The sequence below is a fragment of the Solanum lycopersicum genome, chromosome 9 (assembly GCF_036512215.1).
Source record: "Solanum lycopersicum chromosome 9, SLM_r2.1".
Lineage (NCBI taxonomy): Eukaryota > Viridiplantae > Streptophyta > Magnoliopsida > Solanales > Solanaceae > Solanum > Solanum lycopersicum.
Genome location: NC_090808.1, coordinates 67,025,368 through 67,041,475, shown reverse-complemented (window position 1 = coordinate 67,041,475; position 16,108 = coordinate 67,025,368). Strand labels below are relative to the sequence as shown.

Genomic DNA, 16,108 nt, shown 5'->3' with positions numbered 1-16,108 from the left:
AAACTACATATTAATGATCCGATCCTCAATTATTATATTCAACGTTTTTAATTTTTAAGAAATCAATATAATCAAAAATTTATTAGAGATAGATTATAATTTCGTATTATAACCATCCAATTTATGTAATTTACTTTTTAAAATATGCTCAGATTAGAAAGGTGGGTAGATCTAGACCCAAAAACATCTGGCTATATTTTTCAAACCTCAAATATATAGTCTTTAATTTTTATCTTTTGGCATTTTCAATAACAATTAGTGATAAAATATATTTCTCAGTAAGAAATAATATTCTCCTATCATAATATCTCATAAGTTATTACTTTGACGCCGAAATAACTAACAACTTCTGTTTTTCAAGTTTGTATATCTTTTCTTTTGCTCTTTGATTACAAAATACATTTAAAGATCTTGTAATCCTTATAACAATTTTATCAGTTTGCTAATCAAAATTATGACAAGCTAATAAGCTGCAAAAATCTCCAAATCAGCAATGATAAGAATTTTACCAAGTGATAAAAGTTGCATAATGTTTGATTCTCGACACACGTCTTAAGAAACAATAAATAATTTAAATTTAATATTTTAAAAAAGATATTAAATGATAAATTGTATATAACATCAAGGGAAAAATAGACAAAATAGGATGAATTATCTCTTGATTTTTCAAATTGGATAAATATTATTAGATAACTATTTCTAATACAGTGCACAAGTAAAGATGGACGAAGGGAGGGTATACATTCTTCTTCTATTAAAAAAAAGTCTAATTGTTATGATAGTATTATGTTATTTAGAAATATATAAATAACATTTGGAATAATTTCCTACTACTATTTTACTACTTGTACATTTTATAAAGACAAAATATATAACATCATTTTTTGCTTTTTCTCTTCTTTTTTTTTGATAACTCTGATCTTTAATTATCACCTGAATTAATTTAAAGTTTTTTTCCACTTTTAAAAATTGTGAAAATATGTCCACTACTAAACTCTCTGCTCAGGTACAATTTCAACATTTTTAAATTCTATGAGGTTCAATTATTAAGTTTAACAATAATAATTTCCTACTTCTTTTTATGAATGTTTACATATAAATAATATATTTAAAATTAAAAAGCAATAGATTCATATCAATTCAGCATATAAATAATTTTGTAACCCTTGTATATTATATAAAATAAAAGGTATCACAAAGTTACGAAATAAAAAATATTAATTGATTATGAAAGTTCAAAAGAGCGAGCTAATGCGTCAACTGTTGGTCCTTGTGTGGGTGGTGGTGCAGGAACGGGTGTCCAAATTATTGGGGTAGTTGGAGGGTCGTGACACTTGGGAGTAGGAGCGGGAGGATGAGGATGAGGATGACGATGATGGTGAAATAGTATTTTCTTCGATGGTGAAATAGTATTTTCTTCGATATTTTTGAAATGCATTTTTCTTGAGAGAGTTGGAGTTGAGAGAAAGAGAAGGCCAATAAAAAGAGCAAGGAGTAAATGTGCAAAGGAAGCCATTTTTTTTGTGAATTGGTGAGAAATTGTGAAGAAAATAGTTTGCTTATATAGTGGAAATATGGTTTTATTGAATTAAATGGTGGTTTAACTCCTCTTTGAATTTTTTTCCCCTGCATTTACTAGTCAAGATTGCATTAATTTTAATTTTTGTCCATTAAAAGTTTGTTATTCATTTTTTAAAATTCAAACCTACGGAGTTATTACACGGAGAAAAGACGTAAAGTGACATTTGAAGTTGTCCCTAATCATCTTGAAATCTAATGGGTTTATCACATTGTTCGAAATGTATTAAAATATCTAGATGTAATTTTAAAATTGAAGAAAATTAAACTAATAGTAGAATAAAAGAGAGAATGGAGTTATGGTATAAAGTGACATTGAAAGCGATAAGTTAAAGAAGATAACAATGAATTTTTAAAGAAGAAGGAAGAAAGAAAAAGAAAAAAAATAATAAGAAGAAAAAGTTAAAATAATCAGAAAAATAAAAAAATATATTTTATAATAAAATTATTGTAAAAATAAAATAATATTCATTTTTTTTTAATTTGTTCACGCTCTTTAAGAGAGTGCATACTCTCTCCATGCCAGGTGAACAAAAAATGATGTAATAATATCAGTTCAGGATTATTTAGGGGTAGTAATACACTTGCATAATTTAGATGTCTTTTTAAAATTTCGAGACAACTTCAGATATCACTTTATGTATTTTCTATTATTACATGCAATACATAGTTATTATCTAACTCCTAGCGAGGGCACCTTCCGCCCTTTCTCTTTGCTAGGCAGTTCGCCCTTCCCTTTATGGAATCTATCTCGATGTTATATCCCCATGAACGAAACACAAAACCAATTTCAGCATTCGCAGTGCGTAGGTTAATTTATTGGATAGGTCAGTTTCTGTCTTCAGGGTCGGTGGCATCGTTAGCTGGCGTTTTTTTATCAGATTTCATCGTATTGCTAGTCGTTGTTATTCCCCGCTAACGAGTTTATCTGCAGTTCACAATCAGGTAAATAGTTCTGCTAAGATTACATCAAAATGAGACGAGTCATTCACACAAATATTCTTATTTCAGGACGATCCTTAATTTTTAATTTTAGTATCACGAATAAGTGATTGAATAATTTTTGAATTCAAAATAACTTTTCGTAGGATAGTAATTTATATTCTCGTATCATAATAATCTGCAATTTATGTCGTAAAAGCATAATAAATTATTCCCTTGATGCCGAAATAACAAACAACTTTTTTGTATTTCAAGTTTGTATAGTAGTATCATAGAACAACCAATTTCTATCTTCCTTTAGCTTTTTGATTACTAAAGTTGAATAATTTGCTTATAAACTCCTTTTATTCATCAATAAAAGCTTAGTTTATGGCCTATTCATTGCAACCCCCTTTAGTGAGGAGACACTCCTCCGAAAGTTACAAAGACTATTTGGTTGAGTTCCTTAGAAAGAGTTTGTCTCGTGTATCAAAATTTATCAATACAAACCTTGTAAATTCCTTTAATTCATTAATACTTAATTAGATTCACACTTGTTTATAATATTATAAATTTTATCAGATTTTGGACTTCGAATTCATGTATATGAAATATCTAGATACATGTATCTGTGTGATTTACATGTATTTGAGAATCTCGCTCGCCTCCCTCTTATCTCACTTGCATAAAATCTTTTTTAGCGTACCTCATAACAAAAATACACATATTTAGATGTATCTTACTTGAAATCTAATATGCAATTATTCATTTAATCACACAATTTCAAACCATATTGAGAATTAGTAAATGTGATAGAAGTGTTTATCAATTTTACCAAAATGCTTCATTCTAATTTCTTTATTATATTTCTTAGAAATGGTTATATATTCTTAAAAAGTTCAATTGTTAGGAAAATTGTATATACTAGCAAATTATTAATTTAAATTAAATGTTATAAACATAGTTTGGTTTAATTGTGCCCCATAGCAAACTATTATTATTTCGCTTCTCTCCTTGTGAATCTCACTCGCTACTCTCGTTCTCTCCCTCGCCTCTCTCGCTTTTATACAAATGTAAATGTATAAAATGCGTTTGTGTTGTATAAATCCGAGAGAAAATTGTATATACATATATATATTTTTGTTCCCCTCTCCCAGATCTCGCTCGTCATTCTCTCCCTCGCTTCTCTTGTTTATACAAACAGAAATGTGTAAATTGCATTTCTGTTTGTATAAAATGAGAGAAAATTGTATATACACATGCAAATACATATCTTCGTCCTATACACTTATAATTATATAATACAAATATTCCCCTATCCAATTCACTTTTGTCTTTCTCTCTTTCTCGCTTTATACAAACACAAATTACAATTGATCTTTTGTATATGTATACCGAAACAAAAATAAATTATAAAACTTTTTTTTTCTTTTGTATATATATATAACGAAATATAGATATTTGTGTTTGCTATGGAGCGTAATTATGCATACTATAGCTATAACATACAAATATAATTTTTGTGTTTGCTATATGTGAGTTTATTATGTTGGAAATTCGTTAACCTAATGTGTGGTTAGAAATATATTATATATATTTTATAAAAATGATTTAAAAACTTGAAAAAAAATTCAAACAATCCAACAAAAAATTGAAGTAGTAAAAATTGACTTAATTAATTTGATTTGATTCCCAATGTTTTATTAATCTATTTGATTGGTTCAATTTTTTTAATTAAATGAGAAAATGATCTAAGCCCCTCCCCCATGCCTGAAATTTTAACTATACACTCTAATTTTACAGATGTTCAATTATCTCCTGAACATTTTATTTCTCTATTTAGTGTACACCTGAGTGTCGCCCTGTCATAGAATGTGAGAACACCTCCTCAAAGCGCGTTAGAAGAGGAAACAAATGGGTACACTTTAAAAGAGTCACCTTCTCCAAATTAAATAAACCTTTGTTCCTTCTTTTCCGTCATTAATCCTTGTTCCTTCTTCAATATTTTGACGATTTTCTTGCAAAAATGGCTAGGTTTTAGTTGTTTACGTTCATTAATACTTTAAATCTTGAAGTTATGGTTTATAATCTGCTTTAATTTCTTATTTAAGTTTTGTAACTTGAATTGTCTCTGGATTCATTAAAAATGGAAGATGAAGAACTTGAGTAAGCTTTGTATAGATGAATCAAATTCAATGCTCAACGTTGTAGTGAGATGCAAACACAATTTTTTGCTGAATTTGTAAATTTCTTGGTCGAAATTCTTGCTCATGATATGGTGTGTGTTTCTCCCCTTGTATTCTTGTTTCTCTTTATTAGGGACAAAGATCATCGATGAAAAATCGATTTTACGCTAAAACTATTCCTAACCTACATCAATTTTTGAGAAATTCATCCATCAATTAATTTATTGTGTATATTATAGTCACATATTAACATTTTAAAACCATTTCGATCATCTGATTTTTTCTTAGATTCGATTTCAATTCATTTAGGTTGATATTTTGTACCTTTACATGAAATTTAACATAGAGTTAAGTTGTAATTCACATGTTTAGAAAGAATAGATTAAATGAACATTACTTTCTATTTTGTGACTCAAGTAATTAGTGTGAGATTTTTTTTTTGTTTCACAAAAAAATGAATTCAAAATTTATAAGCCGATAGTGTAGTTTCTGGATGCCACTTTTTTTTTTCTTTTTTTGCTGAAATAAAAAAAACCTTACACAACTGAAGTCAATTGTGTCATGCGTGAGATACATAATAAAGCTTTTCGCGATAAAAAATTATACTTTTTTAGTAAGTGTTTACACATAAATTTATGTTTTAAATTGAAAGCATTAGATTCAGATTAATTCAGTACTCAACATTGTTATATAATTTTTTAAAATTCAAAACTTTTGGAATTATTACATGTGATACATAGTTATTATTGATGAGAAATTGAACTATGAGTTCACTTGGGCCGATAACAGCCTTATAATGGGCCAAACAGGTAAGTAGTAGGTCTGTTAAGATTACACCAAAATGAGACGGGTCATTCACACAAATATTTATATTTTTTTGGGACGATTTTTAATTTGGGAAAATTATATGTAATGACAGACTATTAATTCAAATTAAATGTTATAATCACACCTTGATTTAATTGAGGCATGTAGCAAATTTTTTGTCAGTCGCTTCTCTCCCTCAAATTCTCTCTCGCCACTCTCCCTCTCTCACTCGCTCCTCTGTCGCTCGCCTCTCTCGCTTTATACAACCAGAAATGTATAAATTGTGTTTTTTTTTGTATAAAGCAAGAAAAAAATTATATATACACATGCAAATACATATATCTTCAACCTGTACACTTATAATTATACAATACAAATATTTCCCTGCCCAGTTCTTTTTTGCCTCTCTCGCTTTATAGAGAGAGAGAGAGGGAGGGAGAGAGAGAGAGCAATATTTGATATGCAAACGTTTAATTTCGATTCAATTGTATACAAATTCAAATTTTATACAGATATACAAACACATGAATTGCATTAAGAAGCTGTCAACGATTTATACAAACGAGAAACTTTCAACAATTTATATAGATGACCAGCCAACAAAATTATACAAATCTGAAGAGGAGCCAGCGAATTATGCAATTGATTTTTTTTGTATTATACGCATAGCGAAATAGCCTAGCTTCTTTTGTATGTATGTATATTGAAATAGTCATAGTATGTTTACTATAAAGCGCAATTATGCAAACTATATATATATTATACAAATATGAATTTTTGTGTTTGCTATATATGAAAGTTTTTAATATTTCAATAATAACAAATAAGTTTTCGAATATATCTATGAATATATAACTTTTATGAGGCAAGAGTTTATATTCATGTATTATATCCTAAAAGCATAACAAATTAATTATGTTCTTGATGCCGAAATAACGAACACTTTTTTTGTTTTTAAAGTTTGTATATTAGTATCATATAACATCTTATTTCATCCTTCTTTTGCTTTTTGATAATTAATGTTGATGAACAATTTGCTCCTAAATTACCATCAATAACATGATGGCTAAACTCTATCAAACTATGGAATGATAAGTTGTTATCTTCCTCATTTTTTGTTTTCCTAGTTACTAAGTTAACAACGGTTAAAAAGAACCAAAAAAAAGTTAATTATGATATTTCTTCTTTTTTTACTTGGGTTCGATGCACTTGAGTCAAGGATCGATACTTTAAATCCGCACCTGATTCGTACCGTCCACATGAGATGTTTCAACATCAACAAACATCCCACACACCCCTGGTACTTTGCATGAAAGATGTTTTCAGCAATATGATATGAACAAATGCTAAATACATTTGAGATTCTTGTCACATATATTTCTAATTCTGATAACAGCTCGCTAATCAAACTTATGACATGCTAACAAGTTGCAAAATGGTCCAATACATCTCCAAAATACAGAACTGTATAAAACTTGGATCAGTGAAGATTCAACAGATTAAGAGCCTGAAAGTTCATCCTCATTGAAGGGGATATTCAAAATATCAGATGACTACTTCAACGACACTCAACCGAGAACAAAACTAGGTAAAGAAGTCATGTTCAACCAGAAGATGTAACAGTTATAAGAAGCACGAAACACATGATCACCATAACACAAAGCTTAATGTCAGCAGTTGACGGTAAGTAAACACACAATTCTTTCATCTAAGAAACTGTAACAGAGTTGGATAATAATGTGCCGAGACTCATACATTAGTCTAAAACAACTAGCTTCTGGTACTCTTCACCGGAAATAGCAAGCTCCATAACATCCACAGGATTAACAACTCCACCACCCTCTAAGAACATGGTCAACAGATTCTTAGAAAACCCACTCACAAGTGCTACACCATTCTGATTTTCCAAAACTGGAGTGGACCTTGAGTCTCGAAGGTTCCAGAACACGATCTCGGGCACATTGTTGTATCCCTTCTCTGAAAATTTTCGTTGAATTGCCTGATAGTCGGTCTCCCATGCATTTTCTGATGCCTGATCGAATTCCATATCACTGAACACAAACACCCTCTTTAGCATTTGATTCTCACTTAGATTTCCTTGTACCGCCACTTCCAAGATAGTATCAAACACTTTCTGGAAATTTGTGTTCATACCCCAGTTCATATTTCTGACAAACTCGGTCTTCTCTTTTAGAGTATCACCTTCAACTTTCTGCATTTCAGGTGACTCACTGAATGTGATCAATTTTCCCTTCCATGGTTCCTCACTCAATTCTGAAACCAAGACACCAAGTGCCACACAGACCTCCATCGGTATCCCACTCATACTCCCAGAAACATCACATACCGCAATACAATCACTTAATTTTCCTTTCTTACAAAGATCACCGACCATTCTTTTCCACTGAAGTTCAGCTACTTCTCCATCATCTTCGTCTTCCAATGCCCCAATAATCTCATGAGGCAGCAAAGCTCCAGCTGCAATTTTTGCCTTCCCCGACTTCACATCCTCAAGATATGCCTTAAACCTTTCTTGGTCATGCTTAAAGAAGTGTCCTTTATAGTTCTTCATAGCTACTGACGCCACCCTATTGTACGGCAACGAACTCCATTTATTAGCACTCATATACACCTCGGGCAATTCCAATGCCTTGTGTAAAGGCACAAGCACATCTTTTCTCAATCTATTTCTCACCCTATAAGCATAATGACCCTCTTCAACCCCATCGTATTCACTATAACTTTCTCTCGGAAACACCTTTTTCGCAATGCTCTCACACATCAAAGTAGCCTTATCATACGAAGAATCAACAGTCGGACACCATTTTGCAGCTAAACTGATCTCATTACTCTTCCCTGAATTCAACTTCTCTAGATCCTCCCTCAAATGCTCAGCAAAGAAATCCGATATCTTATCATGTAAACGCCTATAATTCTCATCGGAATAGTACTTCTCAAACGCCTTCTCCGCCTTAGCTACCTCTTTCTCCTTCCTCAAAACTCTTGCTTTCACTTGCTCTGCCTTAATTTCTTCCTTCAATTCCTCTAAATTTTTCTTAACTTTCATCTTCTTCTCCTTACCATCCTCACTAGGCCTACTCACCCTCTTAAACCTACCACGACCACCACCTCCTCTACCCCTCGCTTTCTCCCTCTCCTCTTTCTCCATTTTCCTAACAAACGGCCCTTCAAGAATTCTATACAAAATTTCTAACAGATCCTTAAAATACCCAAAATCAGCAAAAGCATGAACATTACAAGCAAGGGTTTTAGGATGCATATAATGTAACCAAAACGCAGCAGCATAAAACCCTTCTTTATCAGACTTACCTGTACCTCTAACACCTCTGAGATTGCAAATCAGTTTAAGAGCCGTCAACGGGTTGTGAGCCCAAGCTAATTCCAGCCGTCCGATCAAATCATCCGGCGATGTATCCGGTACAACATGAAAGAAGAAATCCAAACAAGGATTACCAGATGATATGAATGTAGCCGAATTGTTCTCCGTCAAACCCCTTAACGGAAGCTTTGAAAGATCGAGATTTTTTATTTCATCAGATGGACCGGTGATGGGGATATCGACTGTGTCGGGATCGTTAAGTGTAAGGGCGGATAACGGTGGTTCACGGCGGAGCGCCGGCGGACCAACAAGCAGAGATTTTGCTGTCATGATGAACGGAAGCTTAAAAAATAACTTCTTTGAGTGAGAGATACTGTTATAAATAAACACGTTTTGGACACGTTCAATGTGGAATTGAAAATGGACGACTTATATTTAATTTTTTTCACAAGATATCCCTGATTTTAATTACTTAACACTTAAGATAGTATAAAAAAAAATAAAAAAATATTATGGTGTTAAATTGAAATATATCAAAATAATTTTTTAAATTTTATGATAACATTCTATAATATGTATTCAAATTGAGTTGGATTTCAACACGTATTGTTCAATTTCTAGTAGGATTATTTACTTGTGTATTATTGTTGTTGTTGAAAAATATTATGCGGAAAGTTAGAATTAAGAAATTGTCAAAAAGAACCTAAATGATATGATTGATTGTAGTCGTTTGTCTTGTTTGCGCAATTAATTATTCAGATTGAGCACGATCAAAACGAAATATTTGAATTTTGGAGTGCTAATTTAGTATTGTGTTGGATACAACAGATGTGGAAGTAAGACTTGCCACACTGACTATCCTCATGAGAGAGTTTTAAGTATTTTGGGTTCGTAATATGGGATTGTTGGGACATTTACGATGATGCATGGCATACATTCAATTGGGTGAAATGGATGAAATAGAGGCTTGCCTCAAGAGTCTTATGTGATATGAATGTGTCAATATATAGTCTTGTGAGATAAGAAGGTACCACCTAAACTTGAAAGTAAGTTCTACAGAGTATTGTTAGACCGTCCTTGCGTATGGGGTGGAGGGATGACCAAACAAGAACTCACACATTCTAAAAATGCATATTGGGAGATGAGGATGTTGAGAAAGGTATTGGGCATACTAAGAATTAATGTGGTTATCCAAGAAAAGGTGAGAGTGGCCTCTATGGTGTACAAGGTGAGGGAAGCGAGACTGAAAAGGTTTGGACCTGTAATGAATTATACAAGGTGCATCGACGCCATAGTCAGAAGGTGCGAGAGGTTGGTTATCAATTTTACGTGAAAGGGTGGAGGTAAGCCAAAAAATTATTGAAAAGAGGTGATTAGATAAAATATGACACAACTTCATATTATCGAGGACATAACTCTAGATCAAAAAGAAGTTTGGGTCGTGTATAAGAGGTAAAGTATTGTCTTGTCTTATGTAGGTCTAGTCTAGTTCGAACAACGGCATAGTACTAGTCCAATAATTGTATCCTTGTGTTGCTCGTCATATGTTATTTAATGTGTTTTGATTATCACATGATTTTGTTGTTGTTATACTTTCTTTACTATTATTTATTATTCTTTCACTTTGCTTTGATGCACATGCTTAAAAGTCTTTCAAAAACAATTTTTTTATATCTACGAATTATAGTGATAATTGTCTGAATGCATTGTACTCTCTCCAAACTCCGTTTAGTGAAATTTCATTAAATATATTATTGTTATTATCGTTGTTGGGGTGATTCAATATATTTTTTAAATAAATTAATCCAATTGAGTAATTTTTTGTTTGTTTTTAAAAGTTTAAAATTATACTTTAAACCCCTCTTACCTCGATCGATTCCAAATCTCTCACTTTATAAAGTTATCATTTAAATATCTAAAACTTATTTAAAACTATTTTTGAAATTCTTTTCTAAATTTATTCAAAACTATTCTTTAAAATTTAAAGCACTCTTTCTCCTTTACTAAAGTTGTCAATATTCTTTGAAGATTAACATGATTTGTCTAATCCTATTAATGGGAATAATCCTGCCGTTTGGATGCATAAAGTAAATTTTCAACCAATAAATAAATGTTAACAAAAGAGTGGGACAAAAATAATAGGAAAATTTACAATTAAGATTTCCTTAAAATATTAAACACTGAATTTATGCCAAAAGTTATGTTTGCCATAAAATGATTACATTTTCCTATATTAAGACTAATTTCACTATATTTTTTATTACCCAAAAAAAAAAAGAGACTAAATTCACTATTGCCTTTGCCACGTCCACACCATTAATTTTATATAATTCAATTTTAACTAACATACATACATTTCGATTAATTTTATATGATTATATTCACTTTATATTAGCAGCAAATATTATTCAATAACTTTTTCCATTAAATGGATAAAGATTTGATCAAGTATAATTAGGTCAAATAATATTCAATGATTTTATAGATTCATGTCATGTGTACTATATAATAATTTATGTTGAAATATATTTAAATTATATACTCATTAATTATAATAACAAAAACAACATAGCTATCAACTTTTTTATTTTTTAAAACTATCAAATAAAGCAATTAAGTATACCCAAGATAATATTTTCAAGAAAAAAATTTAAGATTGACAGAAATATGCAAACTTTATGACATTTTACCTGACAAACTTGTTCATGAGTAATTTCACACATGTTATCTCCAAATTCTGAAGTAATCTCCAGAAATAGATCAAACTTAAAAACATAATTGAGTTCTAAATAATAATTCAACCAAAGAACATGATAATACATTTTTTTTTAAAAAAATACTTAATTGGTGGCTTTCAAATAACTATAAATATATATTTATTCAGTTTTTTCAAAAATGTCGAATTCTTTAAAATTAGTATAATATATAAAATTCAATACCAATATGAGGTTTGACATGTAAAAAAGTCGGGAAGTCCACATATTTTCGTCAGTCTTATTTTTTCTTGAAAATGTTAGTTAGGGTACACTTAATTGTTTTATTTGATAGTCTTATAAATAAAAATAATTGATGCTTTTGTGGTTTTTATTATTAAGATGAATGTGTAATTTAAATCGGAAAAATTACATAAATTAATACATTTTATAAAATAATTACTGATTTTTGTGATACGTTTTGTTTATTACCATTTATAGCAATGCTTTGTTAAATCTGTAATATGTATTAAAAGTGAATTATGTATGCAATATATATGAATTATAATTATTTTTTTAAATATATCATGTTTGTTTGATAAAAAATTGTCACATTGTATTATAAGTGTACTAAAATGTGTGATAAATGTATTATTCATCATTAAAATTTGTATTATAGATGAATAATAGATTGTTTTTTGTAATATGTATTAAACTTGTATTATAAATGAAATAAAAGTGATCAAGTGAAAAAAAATAATATTGCTATAAATGATAAAAAAAAATTTTATAGTATAATTATGTAAGTTTCCATTTAAATCAATCTCAACCATAAATTATTATATAGCACACATGACATGATTGTATAAGATCATTGATCATTACTTGATCTAATTACACTTGATCGGATCTTTATTCCTATTAAAGCCAGAAAAGATAAAAAGAAATCAACCACTATTACTTTGGATTTATTTTTCTTTCAAAGGAAAATATTCTGCTCTTTCTATTAAACCTTTTTTTTTCTTTTTCTTGATGATAAACAAACTCTTCATAGGAAAACTATCAAAACTCTTATGTAAAGACACCGGTCCATTCTCCGATCAATCTAACATCTCTTTTCACGTCCACAATTAAAGCGTGGATTAAAAATCCAAACGGATGTAGACTGACTTTATAACCATGTAAATATACTAATCCATTTCTCAATCAATATAGATTTTTACCCATTCTAACATTTTTAATCAAAGAGAAAGTAAAATCATCAATATTACGATCAAAACTTAAAATATGATAATTAAGTCCATAGATACTTACACCTCACATCTACTTCATGCACTAGGTAAAAAATAAACTACATGAATATGAACACAAATATAGAGGAACTCATATTTCACATTATTATATATTATTAATAGATGGAAATAAAGCACATCGCAATTTCAAACAAACTCATTTTTTTTTTTCCACAAATTCAATCAAACACAACAAGGCACAACACAATTTCAGGTACATTTTCCTTAAACTTCCTTTGTATCACAGGTATAATATGTATCCTACGGTACATGCAATGATGTATATTTTTTATCAAAATTAAAGAGCTAGATATACTTTTTTCTAGGGCATGCAAAAACACTCATCTATAAAATTCACCAAGTTTTTGTTATAAAAAGGAAATAGGAAATAATCGATAACTTATTTCAAGCAATAAAATGGTACACCATATATTAAGCCCAAATAAGGCCTAATATCGGCCCAAATAATGGACCTATAAAGGGATTATTTGCATGGCATGACCTTTTTTAAGATTACAACGATAACAATAATAACATAGTTGGTGTAACTCTATAAATCAAGTTCGAGAAGGATAGAATATATGTAGATGTTATTCCTATTTACATAGAGTAAGAAGATTTCGATAGACCCTCGATTCAAAGCAAAGATTAAAGAATATGTGTATATATATACACACACTATCAAGAAGAAGAGACTAGTCCTCTGTCACGCCCACACAATTAGTGTTACAACACTCGACTACTGACTAGACTTCTATTCTAATCCTCGGCATCTATATTCTCGACCTCCGTTCCGACAATAAAAGTGAACTAAATTTCTTTCAAAGAAGTAAATTGAATGAATTACTTTGCAAATTTAAACAGTGACATCAAAAGTTCATTTGTGCAAATTCCCAACATCCCTAGCTTCAAATTATAGCATACAGTATTGTAAGTTCTAAAAATTAAGAAGTTTAAGCCTCTTCAAAATACTTAACCAAAAAAACTCAAAATCACTAACAAATTAGTCATAAACTTCAATTACTTGACAAACTCGAATGATTATCGTATTTGGAGTCAAATCATAGTTAGAGTACAAATTTTACAAGATTTACATGGTGAAAATCACATTAGAAATTATAAACAAGTTTGAAGAAGTAAATTAAAATTTTCGTATTTAATTATTGTGATAAATTTGGAGTAAGCGCAGCTTAGATTTATTGAAAACAATTCAAGGATGTTATTAATAAAATTGAAAGTCGTTTTCATGAAGATTTGAACTAATTATTTAAATAAAAAATACAATTGAAAATCACAACAATAACAAAAAAACATTGTTAAATCAGTATCTCACAAATAAAAAATATATAATTGTACCAAGTAATACATATTAATAAAGTGTGTTAAAAATTTAGCTAATATTAGTTAATTTTCATTTGATTTAATATCGCTCTAGGCTATTGTAACATTTACAAATAATATTAATTATCGCTAAAATTAAATCTCTACAATAATTAAACTATTATTATTAAAAATCATTTTTAATGATTTTCTGCTCTTCACCACCAAGATGTAAAATATTTTATATTTTAAATATCATGCTGTCACACATATTGTATAGTTATAATACAACGCATGCTTCAAATGACAAAGTGAGAAATATTAATTAGTCAACAACATCTATACTTAGTATAACTAAAATAAAGTCCTTATTAGTGTGTTAGTATAAAGTTCTTTGGTGTCACAAAAAATATGGCTAAGTTCAGTTAACCCCTTTTTGGAATCGATTGTATTTTTAATAAATGTTAACATCCATAAAGAAATAGTACTATATCTGAATTGCCCATTTTCTATGTTATTTATAGTTCATCTATCTTACGATACTCGGCGTAATTATTTAAAATATTAGTCATTTAAAAATTTAATAGCAATTGTCTTTGATACAAATATTCCAATTATGACTCATAAATAGTGCAATTAAAGATAATTACACTTACAATTTTATATTATTTTTGTTTTATAATTTTTTACAAGGAAATTTCATTTTTTAAAATTTTAAAAAGATTATTTCTTCTATTTGTTTTTTAATTAACTAAGAAATTTAATTTCTCGTAAATATTTAATGAAGAAAAATTGTATCTTAATATATAATATCAAAATATTTTTTTTAATTAATATTTTTTAAAAAGTGTAAAAATAAATACGATAAATATTTTAAAACGTAGGAAGTATTAAATAATTAACGCTAAGGATGGTGACAGGATGAGAACTTTGAATTTGAATTGAATTTGAGCATAAGAATATGATTTTTTTTTCTCTTTTTTTAATCCCTTTTTGTTCTTTGAACTTTATTAGGGCACTATTTATAATCACGTGATAAAATTAATTAAGTCTTTTTGATGATACTATCAACTTTGCAAGTTGCAAATTCCATCCCTACGTGGAGTACTATTCTTCCAAGATTTTTCTAGAAGGAACTCTATATATCTATTCAAAGAAATATTTTTTATTTAGAAAATAGTGTTAAATAAATTATTGATTATATTCTTTTTAATTATTTCAGAACGCAACGCGAAAAATTGTATGACCGATAAGAAAGGAGAATTTTTCATATTTTTTGAGATACAATCTATAATGAAGTAAAAAAAAAAGTCAAAACAAGTGATTGTAGCCTTATAGAAAGAAAATTGATTCTTGAATCTTTTTTGCGCTCATGTCATGTTAAGACATAACCAAAAAAAAGTAGCAAAATTTGATTCAATTTATCATGATTGATTAGTCGTTCATTAATTTGTCAGATCTCTATTATTGTGTGTTAATATTTTACAATATAACTTCGTCTGCCAAAGTTAGATCGATTTAAAAAAAATCACTTTGATATATTTTGTTTAATCTTTTCTTCATTTTAGTTGAATTCGTATTCAATATAATTCTATTACAATCTAATTATTCATACACATGATACTAGCATTTGAATTTTACTTTTTGTTTTTTGGTGTGTCAGGACTATACTTCAAGAGTCTTGGAACTTTCTCAACTAGACATGAACTTTTTACATTGCTAATTCAAAGAATTTCGATTGAATCAAGGGTACGAAGGAGAATTAGTCATTTGATTTTATAAATTAATCGAGATTGAAAAATGTGATACGAAAAAAGATTGAGAACAAATCATTTTTTAAATGAACATGAAATTATTTTGTTTGAACAACGTACGAAAAATAGTTAAAGATAATAAAGTAGGTAAAACAATTGACTTTTACGAACTATGTCAATCATTATTGGATAGTAATTTTAAGAGTTGAACGAGAAT

General features: G+C 29.1%; 1 protein-coding gene across 1 annotated transcript; it reads right to left on the bottom strand.

Annotated features, from left to right (window-relative positions):
• Positions 1 to 6,940: 6,940 nt before the first annotated feature.
• Positions 6,941 to 9,272, bottom strand: LOC101249209 (uncharacterized). The gene has a single exon (XM_004247672.5). It carries the CDS (start codon positions 9,160 to 9,162, stop codon positions 7,249 to 7,251), a length of 1,914 nt encoding a protein of 637 aa, XP_004247720.1. The 5' UTR covers positions 9,163 to 9,272; the 3' UTR covers positions 6,941 to 7,248.
• Positions 9,273 to 16,108: the final 6,836 nt, after the last annotated feature.